The 27,953-nt window shown below is 37.8% G+C and overlaps 3 protein-coding genes across 3 annotated transcripts in view; 1 reads left to right on the plus strand and 2 right to left on the minus strand.

Moving 5' to 3' along the window:
- NPHP1 (nephrocystin 1) overlaps positions 1-8,132 on the minus strand; it is a 34,681-nt gene extending 26,549 nt beyond the window's left edge. Inside the window, exons 1-8 of the mRNA XM_014060803.2 lie at positions 7,996-8,132; positions 6,190-6,260; positions 4,980-5,040; positions 3,660-3,796; positions 2,759-3,002; positions 2,110-2,211; positions 1,198-1,295; positions 745-787 (exon numbers count right to left, since the gene is read on the minus strand). Of these exons, the coding sequence (XP_013916278.2) occupies positions 745-787; positions 1,198-1,295; positions 2,110-2,211; positions 2,759-3,002; positions 3,660-3,796; positions 4,980-5,040; positions 6,190-6,260; positions 7,996-8,079 (840 nt within the window). The 5' untranslated portion in view covers positions 8,080-8,132. The remainder of the gene's footprint in view (positions 1-744; positions 788-1,197; positions 1,296-2,109; positions 2,212-2,758; positions 3,003-3,659; positions 3,797-4,979; positions 5,041-6,189; positions 6,261-7,995) is intronic.
- A 1,222-nt stretch (positions 8,133-9,354) lies between these two features.
- On the minus strand, positions 9,355-10,943 carry MTLN (mitoregulin). The gene is made up of 2 exons (XM_087717618.1): positions 10,639-10,943; positions 9,355-9,659 (listed from the first exon to the last, which is right to left on the minus strand). Exon 1 carries the CDS (start codon positions 10,841-10,843, stop codon positions 10,643-10,645), a length of 201 nt encoding a protein of 66 aa, XP_087573744.1. The 5' UTR covers positions 10,844-10,943; the 3' UTR covers positions 9,355-9,659; positions 10,639-10,642.
- A 6,214-nt stretch (positions 10,944-17,157) lies between these two features.
- The window catches only part of LOC106544512 (two pore channel protein 1), a 29,379-nt gene continuing 18,583 nt past the window's right edge, over positions 17,158-27,953 (plus strand). The window contains exons 1-4 of the mRNA XM_014060805.2: positions 17,158-17,298; positions 25,200-25,282; positions 27,206-27,320; positions 27,745-27,873. Coding sequence (XP_013916280.2) covers positions 17,158-17,298; positions 25,200-25,282; positions 27,206-27,320; positions 27,745-27,873 — 468 coding nt within the window. The remainder of the gene's footprint in view (positions 17,299-25,199; positions 25,283-27,205; positions 27,321-27,744; positions 27,874-27,953) is intronic.

Raw genomic sequence — 27,953 nt, forward strand, 5'->3', positions numbered from 1 at the left:
TTTTGATTAAGGAAAGCCCCGTCTGAGTCAGAAGAAAAAAGCAAAAAAGAAGCAAAAAAAAGAAGTATTTTGAGCTTCATGAGCAAACTACAGTTGCTTGCAGAAATGTGGAGAAGATAACCCACTTTATATTGTGGCACTAATTATGTCGATGATCTGACCGATGTCACTCTACTCTGCTTCAGTTCCAGGGAAGATGTCAAGATCTATCCATGATTTGCTGATTTTCAATTCACTTCTGTTCCCAACAGTGGATACGGCAAAAGATACTCAGTAAGATGCCTGCTAAGGAAAGCTCCTTTCATTCTGCCTGTGTGTTCTGCACCTGCTGCCCTATTTTCTTTTTCTAGTGCTATCCTTCTGTTTGTTCTACTATTGACCTCCACCACCTTATTTCTCTTGTCCAGACTGCATTGTTATCCTCTTCTCATTTACTTTCCCAGGTAATTAAGGAAGTTGTCCCATTTCGTTTTTTTTTAACATTTAATGAAATGTCTGCTGCTAAAAGTTTCAGCAATACTGTTCCAAAGCCATGCTAGAAATTAAGGTGGCAACTGATTCTGAGTAAATAAAGAAAAGATTGTGCTATGAATATTTATTCCAGTGTAAATATTTTTAGCTTGCTCACTTTGCATTCAACAGTAGGAATGTTTGCTCTTCAATCAAAATCTTTTGAAAAAAACGAAGGTGATGCTTCAAATCATTACTGACATGTAAATGTAACTCTGCAAAATGCAAACTTACCTCTGTGAGGGCCTTTTTGACAGCACTCCAGTGAGAGTCTGTTCTGCAGACAGTACAAACATAAGGAAAAAATACAATCATATACTTATGGGAAATATATACAAAAGCAAATTAGCATTCAAATCAGTCTGCTTTATCGGCCCAATTCAAAAAGCTCAGTATGTTTGGACCCAGAACCCTTGAAGAAGGACTTAATCATACACAGGTTTATTCTACACATTTAGCTCTTCAGTAAGACTCTTTTTGTAAGTCCCACCAAGGATACATTTAAAACCAAGAACTAATTATTTTTTAATGGTAGGTCCCATGTTATAGGCAACTTTAGGAATAAGATGTTTTGGGATTTTTTTTTGTTTCTTACACATTGCATATTAAATAGCTTACAAACTGAGTAAGTTCTCATAATATACCAACTGATGATGATGTATGTCTGCATTAAAGTCTGCAGTCTACCTTTTCAGAATATCGGCTCCACCTGCTGTTTCATCTGCCACCTCAATGTCCTCCTCTGTTTCCTCTTCACTTGGCTCTTCTTCTTCCTTGTCTTTTGCCTGTGACAAGAAGTACACTGATCAGCCAAACTGCATCCTTATTTTTGTAATGGAAGGGAGATTCTAACAACATGAGGAAGAGTAATAGCCTATCACGAGCCTTATATTCTTCACTGAAAATAATACTCCATCATAAACAGCAGAAGTTTCTAATGAACAAAATGGGAAGAAGTACTTTTCACAAGTTCCCCACATATCTAAAGTCCATCACATTACTTTCCAAACTGTTTAGAGAGTATCTGTTAAATCAGGAATAGATAACTGGTTGCTGCCTGACAACCTAACTAAATAAGTTTTTCACCTTCATCATCACGATTTATTTGATATCTAAAGAAGTAAATGAATCACTTATCCACCCAAAAATTAACATCCAGATGGCAGTGCCCTATTATCACTTATAAAAATCAGCACCTCTCTATTACTGTGTGGTGATAATTGTTAGTTTAGAACTGATAAGATGGTGTTTATTTATTAAACTAGCCTAAGGTTCTTAGAATAGTGTCAGCCTATAAATATTTGTATAAATAACTACTATAACAATCCATACAATTTCCAGACGTTTGCAAAAGGACTGGTTCCAGAGATACTATCACTGTCTTTCTTCCTTATAGGTATGTACAATCAACAGTTAAGACTCAAATATAGGCAAGTATTATTTCTATAAAAAAATTTTTACTGCAGGCTATGGAAAAAATATTTCACTTTTACTTTTATACAGTGCAATGCTATCACTCTGCCATCTTACAAAAGAGCACAGACATCAACAATAATTAAAATAGTTAAAATTGAGTGGAAAGAGAAAATGCATACTAACCGTAAGATAGGTTTTAGGCACAAGGCCTTTCTCCCCTTTCGAATTTTTAGCCAGCCACCAACCATCAGGCTTTTTCTCAATGATAAGAAGAACTTCTTCTTTCTTCAATAATGAAAACAGAGAAAATAAAAGTAAGTATATTAACACTGAAAATGTTTTGAGTATTCCAATACAATGTACAGAATATACGGTGTATGTTTTAATGTTTGTTTAGCATCAAATGTGATCATTACTATTTTACCAACTGATGCAAAATGTTACTGAAGATGCCAGAGACATAAAAAGAAAATCAAATGGTTTTGCAACTATTGTAAAGAAACAGAAAATCAAAAAGTTAATTTGAAGTCTAAAAATTTATGTTCCATTCAGCTTGATACATTTTTTTTAATGAACATTTCAAATAAACATTGGTAGATTTATATCACTGCACCTATACAAACCTGTTGTTCCACTTGGCCCTCTACTTCAATCTAAAACATTCTTTAGACAATGCCTACAACTCAGGTCAAAGTTACACAGATAATGATGGGTTGATTTCAATTCTCATGCCACATTAAATGGTACAGGGCACAGATCACAACAAACAGAACAGACAGTAGAGGCAAACAAGTGGAACTAGTGGACTCAAGAAATGCTAGGTTTTACTTGCTTTAAATGTCAAATCCCCTTCTTGCTGTGCAGCAAAATCACCAAGAGCGATGAATTCTATATTAAGTGAACCATCTAGTTTACTTTCATCATCATCATCATCATCATCATCATCATCATCATCATCATCCTCCTCGCTATCTTGCTCTTCTTCATCATCAACATTTTGGATATTTTCTCCTTCCTCATTTTCTGTCTTTTCATTTTTCTGCTGTTCTTCTGGGCTGCCATTCTTTTTCAAATTCCTAACAAAGAAATAAAAACAGGAAATAACTGATGTTTTGAAAATTGCTTATTTTAATCGGTCCTTGGTTTGACTAATATGTAGCTTGAATTGGCAGTAAACAAGTATAGGAAATAATAAATGCTTCTGATTTTTTTAGAAAAAAAAGGATATATGCCCAAAGTAAAACTGATTTATTGAGCATAATTTTATCTTATTCCTAAAAATACTGAATGCATTATGAAGATAATTAAAAATATAGTTTAACATTTAAAACAAACAATTTAAATGAAATATTTTTAAAGTGTATACATCAAACATTTAGAAAATGAATTAAATGAAGTGAGCAATCCAGAAGAAAACTAGCATATATTTTCCCTATTCCTGAAAACGATTAATATCTGGCATTAAATGAGGTTAGGCAGTTTCTACAAAATGGAAGCAGATATCAAAAAGATATGTACAATGCATTTTGAATGCATTTAAATTTCTATACTGTCATATATCTTAATTTTATGTTACAGGAAAGAAGATATCTATATTTGAAATCCATGCGGCATTTGCTTCCAATCTTGGTAAGAAACATTTATACTGGTTCTGAAACATGCCTATAATTAAATTTAAGCAAACTTGTGATAGTTGGCTAGAACAAAAAATTAAATCTCTTAAATTTACCTACATGCTAGAGTCTTTGACTATATTGTCCTGGTTAAGGACTGCAGCAAGTTTTTCCAGTTGCTGAGAAAGATTGAACAATTGTTTTTCTTCTTCTTCTTTTCTCTGATTATAATTTCCTACTGGTGCAGGTTCATCTGACTGTGAGATAAAAGCACAACAGAATTTTGAGAAAATCCATATGTATATTAATATTTACCAAGTTTTATAATCTTAGTTTATATTTATATCTTGTCATTTGGAACGATCTCCCCGTGGAGATTCGTACCCTCACCACCGTCCAGACCTTCCGCACAGCCCTCAAGACCTGGCTATCCCGTCAGGCCTGGGGATAAAGATCGTAATCCGTCCCCACCCGAATGATGAATGTTGTGTACTATTTTTACTTATGTATTGTTTTATGTCTTACTGTCTTGTACCCCCCTCCCTATATATTGTAAGCCGCCCTGAGTCCCCTCAGGGAAAAGGGCGGCCTATAAATAATTTTTTAAAAAAAAATTCTCAAAGTAATATACATGCAAATTTTCCTTTATTTTAGTCTCAGAGCATCAATCCATTGAGATAGAAGATCAAAAACTTTCATGTGTCAAGAGGGAGTTAAACTTGAATGTTTCCAATGTTAACCTCTGCATGATACTGGCTTCCAAATCACATTTAGAAAAGATGTGCTTTAATTGGATGGATTTAATTTAGAATGACAGAAATTCAGAAAGCTATATATACACTGGAACTTGGAAAAAATAGCTGCTAATTTCAATACTACTTTAGCAAACAATATCTCAGAATCTTCCCTCTCTTACTTTTGGATAAGTATTCTTCCTCTATTGGAATAGATATTCAATGTCATAATGTCTATAAAGATCACAATTATGAAAGCCATGGTATTCCCTGTAATATTTTATAGAAGCAAATGCTGGACTTTGAAGGAGGGTAGGACATTTTGAATTTGGTGCTGAAGAAGACTTCTAAAATTCTGTAGAAAGCAAAAAAAATAATCAAATAAATAGATAACTGAAGAAATCAACTCAGAGTTCTCACTTGAGGCACAAATGACCAGGCTCAAATTAATCTACTTTGTACACATTATGTGAAGACCTAGCTCACTACAAAAGACTCTACTGCTGAAAAAAATGACATGAAAGAGAAGATGACCAGCAGCAAGATGGATAGATTCAGTTACAGTGGCACTGACTGCATCATTGCGAGACTTAAAGAATAGGTTAGAGATAGATTGCCATGGAGAAAATATGTGTGTGGTTAGTACGAGTCAAAAATCATTTGTTGGCACATAATCAACCAATCAACTATAGCCCTAAATATTTACTTTCTTTAAGTTCTGAAGACTTAAGGTATTTTCATCCACAGATTTCTTCAGCTCCAAACATCTATAAATAGAAAGAAAGAACAGAGTTTAGATGCTGTCTACCAACTATCAAATATGCTGACCCTAAAATATTACAATATTATGTTTAAATTTAATAAACAAGTTAATAATCTCAAGGTGAGTATGTATGTTAATAGCATACTGCCATAATCAGAAAATTTTTATATGCACATATCCCTAGAGAAGGAGTAATATTGATGCTGAAAGCTATTAAAGCCTCTTACATTTGTCTGGTTGAAGAATGATTAAATGCTTCTGTTGCTCATTCTCCTGCAGGAAAATCTACTTCTCCTGCAAGAGAATCTACAAATCTACTTTGGTTAAGTAGATTTTTGTTGTTCTCCTATAGGAGATCCTGCAGGAGAACAACAAAAATCTACCTGACCAAAGTAGAGTAACCAAAGGTGAAGCAAAGCCACTAGATTCATTCTTGCTACTGTAGTTTTTGCAAAGAATACTATAGTTCTTTGATTTTGATCTTATATAGAAAAAGATCATTCTTAAGTTAAAAATATACCTCTGGAAACATGTACTATAGATAAATACTAACAAGTGTGTATGGGGAGAGAGGGCATTTGCTTTACGGTTTTTATCATTCTGAAATATAAACCATCTGAATTCTTTGGAATAACTAGCATACAAATTCATGAACAAGCAATCCTGAATATTTTGTAAATTGGCCTTGAATCTACTTTCATAGTGAAAGCAATATAAAATGTTTTAAAAAATAATGATAAAATATAGCAGTTAAAATGAATCAACTCACTGCAGAAGGAATGGTATGTATTGAATGCTAACATTTAAATATAATGCATTTCAATGTAAAAATAATGACATTAAACGCTGCACATTAATCCACTGATACTCCACTGAAGAACAGTTCCAAATATTTATATTCATAAACACTCTTCTTCAATTTGTTTTTATGTGATTTGATTGTGTGCTGAAATGAGGAGACTAGGCAAATAACATTGCATCACCTCTCATCTTTGAAGTAAAATACACGTAGAAATGAGTCTTATTTTTTATAAATTTTCTTCTAAATAAAGAAGTCTCGACTATTTCTAAATCACCTGTTTAATTTCTTTACATTTCAAGTGCCATATAGTAAGTGCTTCTGTCAAAAAATTACTGTAGCAATGTACATTACCTCTCACTAAGACTTTTCTTTTTTTCAGAATCCAGAGACTTCACTTTGCTTTCTTGAAGCAAAGTTTCCACCTGAAATATTTTAAAATTAAGACATAATGTGTTGAATAAAAGCAGTTGCATAACCTCATATATTAAGACTTGTACATATATTGTATTTAGGATAAAAAAACACCACTCCAAACCAAATTTCCCATATTCTCTAATATTCACACATATATACACATCATCTGCCCAATATTAATAATATTCACATCCATTACATTCTTAACTTCCCCTTTATTACAAACAAGTAACTTCAGAGTAGGAAAATCCACTAAATTTAGAAATCAATACTATACATATTTATCTAAATCCCATTAAGTTCTGTAAATTTTACTATAGTGCCCTCTACTACAGGACCTTGCTACTTTAATCAGTCTGGACCACTTGTGAGATTTAAGTGTTGCACTAAGTTAATTAGGATGTCTATATATGTGTAAGAAATATAAGAGAAAAGCTTATTCTGATATATCATAAATATATATTCATCAAATTGTTTCCACTCAGAAAAGGAGTATAAAATATAAAGTACAGCTCAGAGTTGCCTTGAACTGCAAAATGGACAAGATATAAATTTAATAAATAAGAAAATAATAAACAAAAGTAATAAAATGCTAAGTCCATCAGCCATACCTTTCGATCCTTGTAAACCATCAAACCTATTTTGCTAAACAAGTCTCATTTTCTTAATCCTTTCAAAACATTGGAACCTTTACTTGCTGTATTCACTATGCTTCATTTTGTAAATACAAATGAAGTACTGTATATTTTTAAAGTAAAAGATAAACACAATCCTATTAGCTTCTTTTTACAAAAATCCATTCCTGGCCCCAGACTACCAATTAATTTTCTGTCAGCATTTGAATATCTTAGCATTTCTCCATTCTTCTATATTCCGTGTATAATGTTCATACAAAGGCTTATAGAGTAACCTACTCGCTGTAGTGTTCTGGCAGATATGGATAAAGTATAGAGCCACTTTTTGAGGGAGATGGGTGGTTTAGAAATATGAAGAGTGTGTGTGTGTGTGTGAGATCATTTACTCAATTTTCCCTATTGAACACAAGTTCAATATAAATTTTATTTCACCTATTAAGTTAGGTGTTAGGTGTTAACACTGTTGCTGAGTGTTTTGTTGAGAATGTCACTGGGAGAATTGCTCGTCTCTAACAACTTTTTTTTTTAACCAAATAACTCTTACTAAAATACTTATTTGCAGAATAGGATTACAATCTAATGCAGGGGTCTCCAAACTCGGTCACTTTAAGACTTGTGGACTTCAACTCCCAGAATTCCATAGCCAGAAAAAGCTGGCTGGAGAATTCTGGGAGTTGAAGAACATAGGTCTTAAAGTTGCCGAGTTTGGACATCCCTGATCTAACGGGTAATATTTTGGATTCTTACTCGCTGGGGCGTGCATATACATCTCTTCCCCACCCCACCCCACCCCACCCCGCCACTTTAAGATACACGCGTGCATCTTCTAAATACTTAAACCATAAAGTTCAGACTAGTTTTGTAGGGATTCACATATTCAACAATGAAAACGGAGGGATCACATTTGGGGAGCCACATCAGGCTTGCACTGAAACAAGTCCATACATGAGCTCCACAAACTGAGATTTTGAGGGGATTTTTTTTTCCAACCAACCGCCACCCTCTAGTGGGTCACAACTGTTGGGATGCATTGGGAATTTGGCTTTTGCAATCCCAGCTGCCTATCTCCCTCTCTCTCCGAGAAAGAAAACGCCAAAAGATACTTCACCTGTTCCCGCAGCTCTCGGCCCCGACGCAACGCGGCCTGCAGTGGACCTCTTCGGCTCCGACGGCTGGTCATTTGTATAGACATTGCCGGGGTTGCTTTGAGCAAAGAGAGCGGCCACCACGGTCGCTAAGGAGACCAAAGCTGCGGCGCTTAACTAAAACGTCATCAATCGGCGTTCCGAAGACCCAAAGCTTGGTTTAGGAGAGAGCCGCGCTAACGGCGGTCTCCGCAGGTAGAAAAGCCGAAAGAGCAAGATGTTCACGGGTAAAGGGAACAGCTGAGGGGCAACTCCCAATTTTGCCCTTGCTCTAGTAACAAAAGGAATAAGGCGATAATTCGATTGTTTTAAGAATTCTTACAGCCTCATCCAATTAGATGCCAAGAACAGGAGAAATACGAAAATAGGAGTTTACGGTCGGTTTTGTTAACTATATGCCTGGTAGTTCACATCAGCCTATTTAATCCTCCAATTTTATTCTCCAAATCTCCTAGGATCTGTTCTAGAGTGAACAATTTCACTCTGGAATTCTAGCCCAGTACTTACTCAAAACACATGTCTTCTACTCTATGAGCAGTCACTTGAGCAGGATAAACAGCAATTACATATCTAATAAATGTATACCCCAGCTTTTTACTTGAATGCCCAACGTGCCTAACAATAAATCGAAACTAAAAAGAAAGTTTGAACTGTTACAAACTTGATAAAATAATTTATCATTGTATCAACCTGGCCACAAACATCCCAGAAACGAAGGGCTCACCAAACTGAATATATGAAGTTAGATTATCTTTTTGCCACCAGATAGATGCTTATTGTACAGTACTCATTCATTTGGGTTGAATTTTCACCTACCTTATTACAGAATACCAGTAATAAGAAAAAAAATCAGTATGAGTCAATTGGTACATTGATTCTCTTGGCTGCACTAGAAAATGAGTCTGTAAGAATTTATAGCAAAGCATTCATCATGTACTGCATCTCAACCCCCATACCTAAATACCATTTCTAGTCCTTTGTTTCTTTATACAGTTGATTAGGCAGATAGTTTCTTATAAAATATCATACCAAAATAAATAGTTCAGATTTAAAATCACATTCAATGTAGGTATTAGTTTACACATTGCTTTAGGCTTAAATATGATTTATTAAATAAGCTAAATGTAGCTTGACATAATACAGTAAACACACAAAACAAAACACATTATGGTTTAGCATGTTGTTTGAATCAGGCTAATAAATTTAGAACTAACCTTTAATGTTTATAAATTGGTAATCACATATTAGGATATAAAATTATGCTTGTCTTCATTTTCAGGCCAAAATAAAGAACTTTTAAGAAAAAACGAACACAGAATATATTGCATTGCACTTGTTTATTTTCTATTTAAACTTTATTAAGTAGATCCAATTCATAAAACATCCTTAAGTTATTAGCAGTCCAAGTAGGGAATGTTAAGCAGTTCATACAGACAAGTTTCCACAGACAGATGACTTCTTTCTGCAGATGCTAAACTTTTTTGTAAATATCAGTCCCATGCAATGGCAATTTCATAGATATCTCCAAACCAAGTTTGCGCAGGAGGATGTTTTAAAGAAGTCCATTTATATACATCAAATATGGAAACTTGATTGTAGTTCTTTTTGAGGCTTCTATTGTGTTCAGCTGTTGACAGGTAAAAAAATGAAAATCAGTTCCCTATAACTTAAAAGTTTTCTCAAAATTTAAAATATAAAACAAAACAGAATACAAGTTAAAATATATAACAGATGGTGTAATTTTAGTATTTGGGAACAGCATTAAGGCAATCAGGCACAGTTCCATCCACTGAGATGTTGGATGATTTTGGTACAACTGTCAACTGAAATGTTGCAGGAACCTTAACAAAATGTCTATTATACATATGGTAAAGAATTTAAACTGAGAAACGAATCCCTGAATTTAAAAATCAGCATATTTTCAAAAAAAACCAAAGTGTTTCAACAAAAAATAAGTATTGTTTAATTAAAAATAGGCATACAAAATGTTCAGCTGCTCTGAAAAAAACTGATGTAACCCAGTAAACAAGGTTGAAACTTGTAACCCCAAAGTAATTTCAACCACTTTTGAAAAAACCATGAATTTCCAGACTATTGTTAAAACAATTACAAAATGAGTAGTAGTTTCAGGGAAATATTCTCTCTTCCTAAAGCTCTCCAGAACAACTAGCATTCAATAAGCAAACATTATACAGAAACAGGTCGTCTTCTCTACCTGAAATAATAATGGCCAAGGTATCCTTAGGCTCATCGACTAGTATTAAAACATAAAACCCTTCAAGAAGAAGGGTGCAAATTGAAACATACATTAAGGCTTTGTGCCTTTATTTTCATACAAAGAGTCATAAAGGTTTTTTTTTAAGATAGCAAAGAAAAACACAGCAAAAATTAAGCGCGATAACTATTTGGCCTACTTCTCTTGATAATTAGCTTTGAAAAGCAGGGATCGCCGCTTGAACTTTTCATTGCCCCAGCCTAGAGTTAGAAGGCCCGAGGGCAAACGAGCCTTTTGCCATGAAAGAGCGCTGCCTTTCAGCGTGACCCCTCTCAGTCAGCGTGACCCACTCCCGGTCACCATTCCTGGGCTATTGCGGCGGCTTCCTCACCGCTTCACGCGAGTTCCAACTTATTCTGAGTTGCTGCTAGCTGGTCCTGCAGCCGTCGCTTCCGCCACTTGAGGTAATACCTACGCGCTCTGTTCGCCTGCCATCCCACCACCACTCCCGAAGCGAAGGCTAGTAACACCGCTAGCTTGACCGAGCGATCAGACAAGGGTTCCGAGCTCAGCGCCATTGCCATTACCATTACCATTCGCCTTCAATCTGTTACAGCGCCCACTAGAGGCCAATCTGCTTTTATCCCCTTCTGGCGCCGAATGAAAAAAGGAGCTAAGAATGTTCTTGGCGCAGCAAGTAGCGGCTATTAGGCTGCAGTTATCCTTGACGCGGGCGATCTCTACCGAAATCGGTGAGGTTTCCTTTTGAGTAAGCAAAACTACGGTAGCTTTAGATTGGCGTTTTTCAAATTTGGCAACTTAAAGATGTGTGGACTTCAAGTCCCAGAGTTCTCCAATTAGCATGCTGGTTAACGAATTCTGGGAGTTGAAGTCCACACATCTTAATCTTGTTAAGTTTGAAAAGCACTAAGTTAAATATAGCATGATTGCTTCAGCATATTGTAGTTTGAAATGTGAATCCAAATAGTGATTTATAAACCACAATTTGATAAAGGATAGGCATTGCTATTTGAAGCCAACTAAAAGTTCACTGTCTGATCCCTTTTTTTCCAAATAAGTATTGTTATATTAGAAATCAAAATAAAGTAACAGCCTCTAGCCTATTTATTTATAAAAATACTTTAAACCTATAACGATTCCTCTGAGGCCAATTAAGTTTGTTGGAATTTATATCTGAGAAAATATGTACAAGTTGGATCACTTTGTAGCAAGAATGTATTGGTATAAAAGTTGAAGTGAACTTTTCTTGATTTCATGAACACGTTTTTGCAATTTATTTGCAACACTATAAAACTCTTTGCTTTCTTTTAAACTCCCCAGTGTAACCTATGACTCTATTTTTCTCTGATACTTTCACAACCAACTATTAACTCAAACCTACACTACTAACAGGGTTATCTGGGACTTCTACCTTTTAAACTATGAACCTGATTTAAACCCTGTTTGAGTAAATTTACTGTCCCTACAGTTATTATGTTAAACAATAAAAATGATTTTTTTTCTACAGCAGATCTGAAAACTTTTGAAACTATTTCAGCCAGTTCCAACGTACTTCCAGGGGGAAAAAACTCCAAAGGCCTAAGATTTACTGAAAACGTTTTCATATACTTGCAATCTTCTAGATGAAGTTTTGTTAATTAGAGATTGGAATTGCTTCTACAGTCAGAGCTGTTTTATACTGCTGACATATGCACTCTTTTCCTATAAATTGTTATGGCTCTCAACTTTCCTCAGATTGATGACAGGCAGATGTTTTGGGTCAATCTAATATTCCTAAATAGACCCAAGTTTGATAAGATCATTCAAACACTCTATGCTCTCTATGACTAGATATTTATTTTGCCCTAAATCTTATTTGCAGTATTATAGATAAATCTAATCCTTGCAATTTACTTTAATTTAATGAGATTTGATAGAAATCCTGAATACATAAATAAACTGAGTCCAGTTTTTGAGCTTAGAGACTAGCCAAACATTTTGCCTAATGTGTTGTGCAAATCCAATCCATATAGTTAATGATTCAATGTGACACGCAAACTCAGAAAATTAGATTTATAATTTATTATGTAAGATATGGCTAAATGAGTCCTGTTCAATTTTTCTTAAAGTTTTGGAGTGCTGAGGTACTTGGCCTCATCTTGCAATAATATTGTTTTCTCTCTGCCACAATAGATATAACTTAGCTAAATGCATTTTAAGAGTAATTACTATTAATTTTTAGCCTTCAATCCTATAATTCCTAGATCAGTTGAATAAGATCAGGAATAATCTACAGTAATGGGAGAGGGTCTACTACTGTCTTTAAATACAGCTAAGTAAACATTTTGGTACTATTCCTGTGTCTCCTATGTTCTGGCCTCATGTGGATAAAATGCTTCCTCAGTATTCCCAAAGTACTTGATGAAAAATTAACATTATACTCATTGCAAGTCAAACTTCCTTTTTTGAGAAAGCCAAATCCCACCAATGGCAAAGAAATAAAACAAAATGCGGAACTGCAGCCAAGCACTAACCATATCCTCCCAAAACTGCCAACTCTGCAGCTATCTTGTATAGCTATGTCTTTGAGAACAGCCCACTACCTATACATGTAACCATGTGCAAGGAAGCTATAAATGTATTTAAAAAAACAACAAGAAGACAAACATTGCTGTTTTGGAATAATTTCCTGGGATAACAACCCAGTGTAGATCTCACATTTAAGAAAACTATATATGTGAGTTTAGCAAAAGCAAACTAATATTTCTGCCCTTGTATACATAACATCAATTTTGCTCACTTGCTGTTAGAGATAGCATTGGCATTAATAGGAAAATATTAAATAACAAATTCTGGAAAATATAAAGGCAAATTCATAGCATTTGGGGAGAACCTTGAAACTTAAAGATCAGTGGTAAAAATTACTTCTCATAATCATTGTTCAGTATTTGCTTATTCTTTGGCATATGAATTTAGGTTACTTTGCATTACATCAGCGGTGTCAAACTCGATTTCGTTGAGGGTTGCATCAGGGTTGTGTTTGTGCTGGGCGTGGCTGGGGTGGGTGTGGTGAGCTCAATGTCACTCCAAGTACTCTGCCAGTAAAAATGGGTTCCCGAGCTCCGTTTTGGCTGCTATGGCCTCCTGCAACCCTCTGCCAATGAAAACAGCACTTGAGAGGACCATATGCAGCCCTCCCAAGCTCCATTTTCATTGGCCAAGGAACTGCGGGCCAGTCTTTCACTGTTTCTAGTATGGCACAGCGGGCCAGATCTAAACACCCCATGGGCCAGTTCTGGCCCCGGGCCTTCAGTTTGACACCACTGCATTAGATGTTTTTCACGTACCCTTTTTGCTGGTGAGGCACAACATTTGATCAAATATTATTGTTGGTAAACAAAATAAATACTGGTTGTTTTTCCTTCTTTTCCTTGTGTCTGATTAATTGGAGCAGGTGTTGGACAATGAATATTTGGAAAGTGTTATTTCTGTGACACTGCACATTAAAATATTGCCTAGTTGCTTAGTTTAAGATATTTGAAGAAAAAACTGCCTACCTTGTCTTCTCCCAAATCTGAAATATGTTAACCATATTAATGTAGCTGTACATGCATGGATGTGAGTGTAGTTGGGGACTGCATACAATCTAAGTACCAGAATGAATGAGGAATTGAGAGAGGACAGAGTGGCTATTTTTTCTAATAAACACAAGCACGAGTTTACAAAAATTTGGAGACCAGGTTAGTGCCAGATATTCCTGGCAAAATAACCACAAAAAGACTCTCTATAGCAGAGTGTGCATGGGAGGGGTTAAAAAAGTCAAGATGACAGCCTCATCCCCATGATCAAAGCCACTCCCCTTTTCCTTTTAAAATAGGGGCAGGAGTTCAGTCAAGAAACACTAATTGCCCTCTTGGTTTTTTAAATCTCCCTGCCAGATGTTGCTGCCTTACAGAATTATCTTTGCTTTTCATACTTGTACATAGACATGTAAGATAGTGTGTCTCATTTATCTCTTCACATACACAACATAATGCACATTCAGGCCTTTTGTTCTGATGCTATCCATACTTTTCATAGTACTGAATACTATTTTCATTCCTGTGTGTAGATAAAAAGATGTATCTTTTTAAACATGGTATTTTTCATCTCTACTTTTCATCTCTGCCTATCACTTCTTCAAAGAGAATATATTGGTAAACTGCTCTAAGTCTTTGCTGCAGCCTTGGAAAGAGAAATCAGGGTCACTCCCATCAAGTCTACTGAGAAGGCAGCTCTTTTACCAGAGGAATAGACTAAAGGAGAACCAGCAGCAAAGTGTTCAGCAACTTTTGACTCCTCTTCTTTAAAGTATTCCCATCTGATTATTACAAGGAATCTGTACTTAGCTACTGAGTTTGTTTTATCTCTTGTTGTTTCCAATCCTTTTTCCTTTTCTGTCACATCATTTACATTAATTATATCAAATGACATAAAAGCAAAGACAGCCTTATTACAGGATTTTGCAAGCCTTTTAAAGAACTTTTTTTATCTGAAGACTGAATTAAAGGTAAAATAACTCTGATAACATTTTCGCCCAAGCTGCCTAGGGTCACTTTTCAGTGTAAAACTGTGCAGCACATAAATTTAATAAATAAATCCTCCCTGATAGCTAGTTCCTAGTTGATGATATTCTCTCTTAATTTTTTTAAATAACAAAATTGTTTTCTGACAATTGCCTTTCAATGCATACTATTTGTAAGTCATGCCAGAATATTTTCCTTTTAAGTACTACGATGTTCAAACTAGGAAATAAATTATTCATATTTGAATAATTAACATTCATTTTTAAAAGACCTCATACTGAGCCTCTGGGGAATGGTAAGCAGAATTATGTACAGTATTACAGGATACACAAACTGAGAATGTTGCTACAATGCAGTAGCTTGTTAAAAACAAATACATGCATATATTCCCAGTAGCTAGTAGTCATCCCTTTATCCTGCAACCAACTTCTGTAGTTGTTCTCGGGCAGTCTTTTTGCCATTAATGGCACCATATTAAGTAGAAATTCAATAGGTAATACTAAATCCCTTTCATATCTATGGAAAGAGAAATTGCAAACCCTGGTTTTCAATCATGGTTGAATCTTAGATACAAGGGAAATGTAATTTGAAAAGAAATACAGAAAGCTGCCATCATTGATTACCATAATTTAGTATAATATTTATTGTTGTATTTAAATACAATGAAATTGGTTATTTATGCTAGATATTGTAATTCCTCTTTCCAGACCTTTTAAAATAGAAGGCATCTGAAATGTAATGTGTGGCCTTTTGCCAAGTATGCCTATGCTGTGTATTAAAACACAATATAACTTATTTGTTCATGGTTTAACTCTAATGCAAACACACTAATGATAATTTGTAACTATTTATGGCTGCTTACTACCATATAAACAGATTACATTAGTTTATTCAAACAATTGGTTTAAAGCATGGTTTAATGCAATAAGCAAAACAAAGGCTAAAGAGCTAAAATTGCGGGCGGGAGAATATTGCCTGCCAAATTTGTCTGCTGCTTTTCCAGAAGTACTTCAGCTAGGCAAACCACTAACTATCCAGCAGAAGCCACAACATCACACAAATGACACAAATGTGTGTGATGACATAACAACAGGTCACTATCTCTACTGAGAACACTGATGCTGATCCCACTTTTGGGATCAGAATGCTGAATGAATGGATCTCTTCAGCTGATCCATCCTGTAAATGAGTTTTACTGTAATGCCATAAAAATAAAACTCAAGAGGTAATATTGGCATCTTTTTTCATTTGCATGAAGAAGTTAATCCTTTCATATTCTAGGAAAGAAGGAAAGGTACATATCTTCTGATCACACATCAGTGTGATCTTAAATGAATTGAGCTTAATGTTGGAAACACTGAAAATTAGGAGAATTAATATCCATATAGCTGGAAGGCTGCAGCTTGAGGAAAGCTGCCCACTGTTACACACTGAAACCTATAGCCACATATTTAAAATGCACATAAAAACCTGTTCAATTGCCTACAGAGATTTGACACTTCTCTTTTTCAGTTCCCTTTGTCAAATTCCCTTATAGTCCTGTCCCCAAAAGCCGTTCTATGTGATCCACTCTATTATCTCAACCTCATGATATAATTTCTGGTCCCCTCAGAGATTTTTTAACTATTTTGGTGCTGAGTTTGTCGATCAGAAAGGTCGGCGGTTCGAATCCCTAGTGCCCCGCAAGGGAGTGAGTTCCCGTTACTTGTCCCAACTTCTGCCAACCTAGCAGTTCGAAAGCATGTAAAAATGCAAGTAGAAAAATGGGGACCACCTTTGGTGGGAAGGTAACACCGTTCCGTGCACCTTCGGCGTTTAGTCATGCCGGCCACATGACACGGAGACGTCTTCGGACAGCGCTGGCTCTTCCGAGCACCGCCCCCTAGAGTCGGGGACCACTAGTACATACGTGTGAGGGAAACCTTTACCTTTACCTTACATTGGCTCAGTGTGGTTTATAGACATGAAATCTGGAATCAGTGGACATTGATTCAGAATAGTTGACTACTCGCTAACCTTTATTCTGAAGAAGAGAAAAATAATCCACACCCAACGACAGCCATACGACGAAAAACAATCTTAATCGGCGCGCGCCAGGGCAATCCCTCCGAGATCCAGACGCTAAGGAATTCCAGTCGCCTGATATAAGGAGTATCTGATTTGGAGCAGAAACGTTTGCCTTAGGGTTTACACGAGCGTTCACGAGTTGCACGGAGTTCTGCACCCCCTCAGCCGCGCTCTCCTTTCCCCCCATCCCGCTCCTCAACCACAAGCAATGAGCTGTTTCCGCCGTCCCGAGTCACGTGCGCTCGGGGATTAAAGTGCCTCGGCCAGGCTCCTCCGCGATGGAGTCTTTGGCTGGAAGTCGATCGGGGATCCCTCCAACTCAGGCGACGCCGCTGCCGTCCGCTGCCTTGCCGTCGGGGAGGCCGGGCGCGGCCCCGCCTAAAGCAGCCATGGGCGACTCGGCGAAGGAAGAGGAGGAGGTAGCCCCAGTCAGAGTGGCTATTACGGGGTGGTCGCCCGGGAGGCGCATCTTCGAGGGGCTGCAGCTTCCGCGCTGCTCGGGACGGGTACCCCGACTCTAGGCCGAAGGCTCCTGTCGCCCTTTCCTTCCCCACCCCAGGGACTGTGCTATTTCCCCTCTCTAAATGCCCTCCTGCCTTGTAAACTACTTTCCTCTACTACACGTACAGCGTCTCTTTGGCGCGGAGCAAGCAAGCGGGAGGTTGCACAGTACAGTTACTTTGGCATCCCCGGGCTCCTTTGAAGAGGAGTCACACTTGGGATGGGGATTGTTGGTTGGCGGCCGCCGTCTTCCGTTTCAGATGTCAGGCGAGCAAAACGATCTTTTGTTCATTGGTGATGCCGCGAAAAGTTTGTTCTTTACGGGTGTATAAACTGAATGGGACGCGGCGTCTGTTTTGGATTGGCGGGCTCCGTCGTTGCTCCGTTTCTATACTACTTTTCTGCGACCCCGTTAGAATTCCGACAAGCTGAAGAAGGCATTTGCTAGGTATTCCTCGGCTCGTTTTGGCTCAAGTTAGAGACACTGCCGGAGCCTTTGTTTGGGCGGGGCGAATATTGTAAAAGAAATGCCGAAAGAAAGGGTCGTCGCCAAGCGGCCTCCTCTTATTTGTTTGTCCTTGAGCCCTATCTATCTCAGCCAATTTAGGGATGATGGGAATTGAGCACTGACATAGGTAAAGGAAGCTTTTGTGCCTCTTCTGACAGTCCTCTCTTCTAAGGCATTGTAATATTTCGTTAGCAGAGTTGGAAGGGATCTTGGAGGTCTTCTAGTCCACCCCCCTGCCTAGGCAGGAAACCCTATACCGTTTCAGACAAATGGCTACCCAACATCTTAAAAGACTTCCAGTGTTGGGGCATTCACAACTTCTGGAAGCAAGCTGTTCCACTGATTAATTGTTCTAACTGTCAGGAAATTTCTCCTCAGTTCTAAATTGCTTCTCTCTTTTATTAGTTTCCACCCATTGCTTCTTGTTCTACCCTCATATCCCTTGGAGAATAGATTGACTCCCTCTTCTTTGTGGCAACCCCTGAGATATTGGAAAACTGCTATCATGTCTCCCCTGGTCCTTCTTTTCATTAAACTAGATATACCCAGTTCCTGCAACCGTTCTTCATGTTTTAGTCTTCAATCCCCTAATCATCTTTGTTGCTCTTCTCTGCACTCTTTCTAGAGTCTGCCTCATCTTAGGCTTCCAGGGGTGTGAGATTCAATCTGGGTGGGTCACAGGAACCAGAAGTTTAGTCTTCGGAACTCATGCTGGAGACCATCCTCATGGAACTTCTCTCTCACCAGAATGTGTTTACCAAAATGTAGTGTCCCAGGATGTGAGACACATTCTGGTAGAGAGAAATTCTCTGAAGATGAGCTCTAGCATGAGTCCAAAAGCTTGGAAGACTAAATTTCTGGCCCTGGTGACTGATAAAGATTTGATCTGGAAACATTATTATGGGACACATACACTATATTACCAAAAGTATTTGCTCACCCATCGAAATAATCAGAATCGGGTGTTCCAATCACTTCCATGGTCACAGGTGTATAAAATCAAGTACCTAGGCATGCAGACTGTTTTTACAAACATTTGTGAAAGAATGGGTCGCTCTCAGGAGCTCAGTGAATTCCAGCGTGGAACTGTGACAGGATACCACCTGTGCAACAAATCCAGTTGTGAAATTTTCTCACTCCTAAATATTCCACAGTCATATGCGCTTCTGGAAGAATGGTCAAAAATTCCCATAAACACACTCATAAACCTTGTGGACAGCCTTCCCAGAAGAGTTGAAGCTGTTATAGCTGCAAAGGGTAGACCGACGTCATATTGAACCCTATGGATTAAGAATGGGATGTCACTTACAGTAAATTCATATGCGAGTAAAGGCAAGTGAGCGAATACTTTTGGCAATATAGTGTATATTTGCCTTCATTCCAGGGGTGTGGACTGTGGACTGAAGATGGACATCTCTGATCAATTCAAAAACACCCATAGCCTTATGTATTTTGACTGGTTGAAATGAGTTGCTGGCTTTTTCCTCCCTGGTAAGCCAACATAGATACTATGGACTTTATTATTTTTTTCTTTAAAATACTTTAAATAGCTTTTATTATTTTGCTGGTTGTTACAAATGTCCTAATTGAAAGCAGAAGCTGCCCTAAAGGCCAAGAATGCCTTCTCCATCATAGGAATGTGTCATTCTGTAATAAACTGGATGTTGTCAAAAGCTTTAATTTATTCACATCACAGAAAATAGCTTTCTTTTCCAGATTCCTTTTTTTAAAGTGTGTGATCTTACTTTTCCAATTCATAAAATGGCAAATAGGTATTTGACTACATTTAATCACAGGAATGGCTGGATCTCAATCTGCACATGGCCTTTGCTGGTGATTATTTTGGTGTGATTCTTTTGTCCTAGGCATTTGCTTGAGCTTGTTGAATGTGAATGGGCTGCACTGTTTCATATTGCAGATGGAATTCTATGATCTGTCATTCACATAGTACTGCAAGCTTTATTCTCTATCTTGAGTTCTCAGATAATGCTTTGTGATACCCCTTTTCTATATCACTTTTCAGGACTTGGTTTTTCAGTCCCTTGCACATTCTCATTGCCTTTCCCTGAGCCTTGTGTTTTTATGTCATTTTAAAGAGTGGAATTCAGATGCAATTCTTAAAGTGGGATTCAACCAACTCATATAAAATTATGTAATTGGAAACTGCTTTTCTGATGAGCCGATGCGGCGCAGTGGTTAGGGTGCAGTACTGCAGGCCACTTCAGCTGACTGTTATCTGCAGTTCAGCTATTCTAATCTCACCGCCTCAAGGTTGACTCAGACTTCCATCCTTCCGAGGTGGGTGAAATGAGGACCCTGACTGTGGGGGCGATATGCTGACTCTGTAAATGGCTTAGAGAGAGCTGAAAGCGATATATAAGTCTAACTGCTATTGCTATTGCTATTTTCTTGAGCCAAAACCCAATTGCATTTGGCTTTTTTCCCACAATGTTATATAGGCCATTTGAAGTTCCATACCAGGGGTGAAATTCAGCAGGTTCCGACAGGTTTTGGAGAACCGGTAGCGGAAATTTTGAGTAGTTCAGAGAACCGGCAAATACCACTTCTGGCTGGCCCCAGAGTGGGGTGGGAAAGGGGATTTTGCAGTATCCTTCCCCTGCCATGCCCACCAAGCCACGCCCATAGAACCAGTAGTAAAAAAAAATGAATTTCGCCACTGCTCCATACATATAGATATTTACATCACTTTTCAATCAATTGTAACTAGGGGGGATATAGCTGTTACGATAGCGAAGTATAATAGAAACTTTTTGTGGGGATGCTTCTAAGTCTGTGTTGATTTCTAGTGACTGCCTGAACAAGTTCCTGCAGTTTTCTTGGCACAATTTTTCAGAAGTGGTTTTTGATTACCTCTTTCCAGGGGCTGAGAGAGATTGACTGGCCACTGGCTTTTGTGCCTAAGACAGAAATAGAACTCATGGTCTTCAGATTTCTACCCTGATGCCTTAACCCCCATAACAAACTGGCCCTAATAGGAACATAGAATGGACAAATAAATTAGTTTGTTGCTGGCTCACCATTGTCTTGCCTGGTTAGGCAGGGGCCAAAGGTTGGAGCACGTGTTTTGGTTCTGTGGGAGCAGGTATTCTTCCAGGGGATAAAAGCCGACATATACATGGGCATCATTGTGACAGCTACCGAATGAATTACTGGAAATTCGTAAAGAAGGCAATATTAGTTCACATGAACAAATGGACTTGATAAGATAGTTGTATGTGATAGATTAGTATTTCTGTTTTTCCCCCCAAATTAAATAGTGACTATTGTAAAGGAAAGGAAGGAAAGATGTGGTGCATGGACAGTATTAATTACGTATCCTTGCTTCTGACTATAGTGAAAGTTAACCACCCAAATACTAATAATGCCTGCAGTTTTCTCAATCTGTAGTACTTCCAAAGGAACAACTGAAATGGTTTGTATTCTGGCAGCTTCAACAAATGTGTTGTTTTAAAAAGCAACTAAAAGGATAATATGCATTATATACTATAGTACAATATGTTTCCACAATACAATAAAGTCTGAAATCTGATCAGGGTATAAAAATACATTTAGTTTCATAGAAACTAAATTAATCTGATCAAGAAATGAATAGAAGACATCCAATTATCTTATATATACATTCTTAGTTCCATCACTGATGAAGGATAGCCTTTAAATGCAATTTGTTCTGGGCAATGAGGGTGTAAATGAAAAAGCAAAAGCATGAGCAAATAGTTTGCATATAATGGATCTTCAAAAAAGCATTTGCTGCTTTAATCATGGAGAGAACCAACCTAGAAATAAGGAGAAATTGCTGGACAGTTAGAAAAATTAATCAGTGGAATAACTTGCCTCCAGAAGTTGTAGATGCGCCAACACTGGAAGTTTTAAAGACAAGACTGGGCAGTCACTTGTGTGAAATGGTATAGGGTCTCCTGCTTGAGCAAGGGGTTGGATTAGAAGACCTCCCAAGTCCCTCCCAATTGCGTTATTTTGTTATTATTTTACTTTGTTCCTTATTTTAACAGGTTTTTGCCAGTTTAGTAGTGTTTAAATCAGATATACAATTTCAGATTGCTTTGGAGATTAAGACATGAGTTTTATCAATAGTTCTGAGTTTCACAGGTATTTCAGGCATGAAACATGCACAGGTACACGCTGTTCCCTGTCTTGAGAGGTGGGCTGCTGGGGGTTCGCAGGGGTTCAGGAGAACCTCTAGATAAGATTCTGTGCAGTTCGGAGAACCTTCAAATCCCACTCCTGGTTGGCCCCGCCCAGCCTGCTCCACCTAGAAGTCCCCATTCAGCCCATTTTGGATGCAGGTAAATGCAGGGCGCACACGGAGGTTCAGGTAGGGCAAAAAACAGGCCTATTGGAAGTTCGGGAAGGCCGGAAACAGGCTGGTTTCTGGCCCCCAGGGGCTTGAGGAAAGCCTCTGGAGCCCAGGGAGGGCAAAAATGCCCCTCCTGCCATGGTGCAGGAGGCCGACTAGGCCACACCCACCATGGCCACGCCCACCCAGCGTGGTAGAGAACCCCTTGCTAAAATTTTTGAAGCCCATCCTGGATATAGCATAAATTTTTTCCTGTCTTGTTCTTAAGGTAGTACTTGGGTATCTTCAGGTACACATCCAAATATGAGAATAATGTCTGAGCTGAAGGACAAAAGTTGGGGGGAAATTCAATCTGATGAGTTAAACTGCAGGCCTTTGACAATTTACATGACAACCAAAATAGAATAGAATGAGTGGGTAGGAGTTTTCCAGTTCAGCTCTAAAAGAAGGGTTTTAAAAAATAATAATTTCTGCAATAATAGCTGCCTTTGTAATCTAAAGACGCCTAATGGGCACTCATTTGAACTCTTCCTCCCAGTTCTTATTTCTGGACATCTGAAATGGGGCTTTGTTGCAATAGCATTGGAATCTTTCTCAGAGGCTGTAGCTATAGCACAACTGGGGGCTGACCTCTACAGTATTGCATGCTCATAGAAAGATGCTATATCATTCTGCAGTGACTAGCTCTCATCTTGAAGGGAACCCATATGCTTCCATTAAGGTTGGCAGTGACTAATGGGTGTGATTAGTTAATGAACAAGGTACCTTTATTCCTCTAAGATGTGTACTCCTTTGGTGAAAAAAAGTCAGCGTTTTTACACCCACAGTAGGCAAGAATGTTATCTGTGGCTTCTGTTCCACACATTCAAGAGAGAACTCTTCAGAAACTAGTAAGTGAAGCTGTAATAGCAATAGCACTTAGACTTATATACTGCTTTATAATCCTTTGCAGCCCTCTCGAAACAGTTTACAGAGTCAGCATATTGACCTTAACAATCTGGGTCCTTACTGACCTTAGAAGGATGAAAGACTGAATCAGCCTTTTTAGCCTGTCAAAATCCTTAATGATGTAAAAGTATGTAACAGCATTATGAGGATAGCGGGAAATTTGAATCCGTCTTGCACTGCATCCAAAAAAGAGGTTGTTACTGGGAGAGGGGAGGAGAAAGGAAACAAATAGAATTCGTATAAAAGTATACCTCTAAAAGAAAAACTAACAATATGGAAAATATTTTTTCTTTGGGAAAACAATTATTAATGCCATTGATATTAAACAGGGTTTGCTAAAAGGCGGAAATACACCATGTAAAATAGAGAATGGAAGGGAGATAAAGAGAGGGAAAGAGAGAGAAAGGAGACAGGAGAGAAGGAAGTAGAAGGGAGGGAAAGAGAAAAAGAGAGGAGAGGAGAGGGAGAGAGCAAGGGGAAGTAGAGAAGAGAGCGCGGGTAGAGGGAAGAAAGAAGGTAGGGAGGAGAAGAGAAGGAGTGCTGAAGACGAAATAGACTATAATATGGTATATGGAAAGCAGAACAGCAAATACAAATTGAAGAGGCTTAATGGCAAAGGGAATTGATATATTATTGAATGCTCAAAAATGCTTGTTAAGATGTATTGGTATACTTTGGATTATATTATACGTATGTTAAAAAATAAAACTTTTGGGGGGAAAACAAAAAGATAAAAAAAGATTTAAAAAAAGATCAAACTCCTGGCAGTGAGCAGAATCAGTCTGCAATACTGTATTCTGACCACTGCGCCACCACAGCTCTATAATGAGCTGGATGTTGGTGGATTCTGATACCCAGCATTTTTCACATTGGTTCATGCTGAGTGAAGCAACAGAGTTAAAGTTCAGCCAAATTTGGAGGGTCACAAATTCTCCACTCTTTTCTGGGAGTTGCTGCTTCAAGGAGTTTCTGAGTATCACTATGAGACTGAGTTGCGGCAGGAGCTGGACCAAACCCAATTTCTGGTTTAAAGTCCTCAGGTTGCTGGATTAAACTAAAACCAGGTGTCTTGGAATGGTTGCATTGCCCAATATATTTAAGACACATATATATGTATATTGCATTGATAAAAGGAAAGCATACAATAAAATTATGCTATGTTTCAGCCTCTTCTTTGTACTCTCATCCTAAATAGGATGACCTCTCTGAACAGTCAGAACTTTTGTGGCAGATTTTTTTCCCCCAAGACCACTACTTAAGTAATAATAAAGTTAACTATTACATTTTAATAACTAAACCATGCAGGTAAAGCAATATCTGCTATTTTTGTCTTGCATAGTGCCTGCTGATATATGGGTCTGTAAATCATCCATCAGTAAATGTTTTGCTGCGAGTACCTTAGGACAGGATTTCAGCCTTAAATGTTGAGACTGATTTCCAAGAGACATCACAAGGGGCTCTAACCCTTGTGTATTTGTATGCTGTAAACTTTAGAAGAGATAGCTAAAGTTAGCTTATCATGCAGTCCTGTGATTGTTGATTTATGAGTCTGATCTGTTAAATTTTAAGGAAATTTACTACTCGTGATGTGGACACAGAACTAACATCACATATTCAGCAACAGTTTCTTATAGAAAATAAACTCTGCAATCGCTCATACATACCCACCACATTCATTTTATTTTCACATTTATTGTGAATAAATGTTGCCATCCCTGATTGACATCATTAACTATATAGCAAGGGTGGGGCTGAAACATTCTATGTTGTAATACTGCTTTCTAGTAAGAAAAGAATGAAATGCTATTATAGGATAGAAGTGAGGAATGTACAACTTTATAGAAATTGCTGAACTACAACTTGCATTTCATAGAATAGCCAGTGCTAACCAATGCTTGGAATTGAGTTTAGCAAGTTCTGAAGGGGCAGAAAAGGCATAGAAGATTGTTAAGAAGCTAATGTATTTATTGAGTGCAGCAGTCGCAATTCACCCATATTGAATATACCTTATTTCTTCATTTTATCCATAGAACCTTCTCTTGGCAGCAGCATATGTCTACGATGCCCAATATAATAGAAACATTCCATTTGAGACTTCACCAAAGGCGATCAGGTAAAGCCAGGGTTACAATAATTCTGAAGTGCACTGTAAAGAGATATGTTATTAAGCATAAGCATTCCAAAACTCAGTCATCATGAAGATTTTTTTTCAAGCTATGCAGCCAAAGCATTAGTCTTATTGAATGAAATTAACTTTTGGTGCTTTAATTGTCTCCAGTTTCCTTCACGTTTGGGTCCAAATGTAGTTAAAAGTAGTTGCTACTCTTTTAAAATAAAGTTGAAATAATAATTACTGAAATAACTTGCTGGCTTTTTCCTGAGTCTCTCTGTGGGTTTATATACAATATAGTTTGAGTAATGTGAAGGTCTAAGACTCTGAGATTTTGAAGTCTTTGAGAAATGCCAGAAATGTAGTATGCCCCATGTACTTCTTAGCATAGCTAAGTCACTGTTAAGGGCTTACGTGCACCCCTCTTTCTGAGTCTAGAGGAGTGTTTCTCAACCTTGGCAACTTGAAGATGTCCGGACTTCAACTCCCAGAATTCCCCAGCCAGTGAACGCTGGCTGGGGAATTCTGGGAGTTGAAGTCCGGACATCTTCAAGTTGCCAAGGTTGAGAAACACTGCTCTAGAGGGATGAATAACCCTTAGCGGAGGTGCTACAGCTTTAGATCTTCTCCATGGGGACACTTGCTTAGTGCCTATTTTGTTGTGTGTTGCCAGAGAAAGTTCTCCATAGCTTGTCCTGTGTTTTAATGCAAATTTAGATCTGGTGGATTTAAGCTACAGTGCAGAAGATATTAATGGATAATTGGCTTCTATTATTTTCCATTTTTCACCATGGGTTTGTGGAGATCTTAAGCTAAAGCTGGTGCTATATTCTTCTGAAGATACTCTATAATTTTGCTGCTATGTGCAGAGTCAGATAAGATCTCCTCTATCCAGACCTTCCCAGACCTTTAAATGTACAATTTGATTCTGTCTGGTTTGGATTATTGTTTTATTCTGAATATTAGAATAGTAGATGACAGAATTAAGGTCTTTATTTGACTTAAAAAGTCAGAAACAGCATAATATTTCTTTAAATTATCTTAAGAGCCGAGGTGGTGCAGCAGTGGTGGGATTCAGCCAGTTCGCACCTATTCGGCAGAACCAGTTGTTAATTGCCTAAGCAGTTGGGAGAACCAGTTGTTGGAGGAAATCTCCTTTTGTTTTTTACCACTTTGCAGGGCTAATCCTGTAAGGAAGGCAGGAAGGAAACATTCTGGTGTTGTTTCTAGCCTAATCTTTATTGCCCTGCTTACAGAAACTGCCTCTCCAGTTAATCCTTATTACATTGTAACAGCTAAGGTGAAGCACCAATTGACGTGAGTGATGTTGAGATGGCCACGCCCACCCAGTCACATGACCACCGAGCCCTGCCTACCCAGATCGTCATTAGGGCAGAAAACCGGTTGTTAAATTATTTGACTCCTACCACAATGGTGCAGTGGTTAGATTAGAACTACTGTAGGCTACCTCTGCTGCCTTCCGGCTGCCTGCAATTTGGCAGTTTGAATCTCAGCAGGCTCAAGGTTGACTCAGCCTTCCATCCTTCCGAGGTGGGTAAAATGAGGACCCAGGCTCTGTAAACTGCTTAGAGACTGTTGTAAAGCACTGTGAAGCGGCATATAAGTCTAAGTGCTATTGCTATTATGTAGCATGCATTCTTGGCTTTTCTAGTACTTCTTTTCCCAAATTCTAAAGGACATTATTTTTGTTGACCTAGAAACAACTTCAGAGTAATATCAAGGACTCCCTTTTATGAAATGTTGAGAGCAATGTCTCACATTTTGTTGAAAAACAAGTTCATAGTCTTTGTAATATCTAAAATTATAGTTTTTTTATTGTTAGAACAAGCTAAGGATTCTTGATTGAACCTACCTGCTTTTTTTTAACCAATGTTCCAATCATTTCTGTATGTTTTCCTTACTCAGGCTTTATTATCTCTATAACCATTGGGCCATGCAAGCAGGTACTTATTTCTTCATTTTTGTAGTCCTCACACTTGCACTATTTGAAGAGCCAGCTGTATACCTACTTCCTTTTTTGGTAAGTATGTGATTAAATATATAACAGGCAACTCTTGGAAGTTAGAAGCTGTAACAGAGTGTGTAGAGATAGAGATAAACCATATTTACACATTCAAAAGACACGATAACAAATTTAGGAAGCAAACAAAAAGATTAGAATGCCTTCCCTCTAGCAGCCAATATAGAACCAAAGAGGAAACCACACTCCCACCAAAACTGCAGGGCAAGCTATCCTGTACAAATCCACACTGATAATGTTACCAAGTTGGGTAATGAAACATCTGCAAACAAACAACCAAGCTCAAAAAGCACCAGGGGAACTTCAGAGAAGTGTGCGTGTTAAAGCAATCTTAAGCATGGTCATTATGACAAGCACTTTTCCTGCTTTGCCTTGGATTTAGTATTTGTTTATTTCTGAATTTATCTATTCTTCTTTTCAATAGATTACATCAGTGATTGAAGTCTTATGCCTTTTTGTCTTCTTTGGAAGACTCATCCATTTTGCACATGTTACACCTCGTAATACATTCTGGAAAGATACAAAGAACATCTGCATCATGATAACAGTCTTGGTGGGTTTTAACTTGTACAGCATTTTCCTTCTGCAAATAGTGGCTTGTCATAGTTTCAGATGAAATCATTTTTTGAAATC

The sequence above is a fragment of the Thamnophis sirtalis genome, unplaced genomic scaffold (genome assembly GCF_051295495.1).
Source record: "Thamnophis sirtalis isolate CommonGarterSnake01/CBP01778 unplaced genomic scaffold, rThaSir2_p1.2 scaffold_6, whole genome shotgun sequence".
NCBI classification, from domain to species: domain Eukaryota; kingdom Metazoa; phylum Chordata; class Lepidosauria; order Squamata; family Natricidae; genus Thamnophis; species Thamnophis sirtalis.

Excerpts from the sequence above, each read along its gene's own strand:
- MTLN (XM_087717618.1), bottom strand. The coding sequence starts at position 10,843 with ATGGTAATGGTAATGGCAATGGCGCTGAGCTCGGAACCCTTGTCTGAT.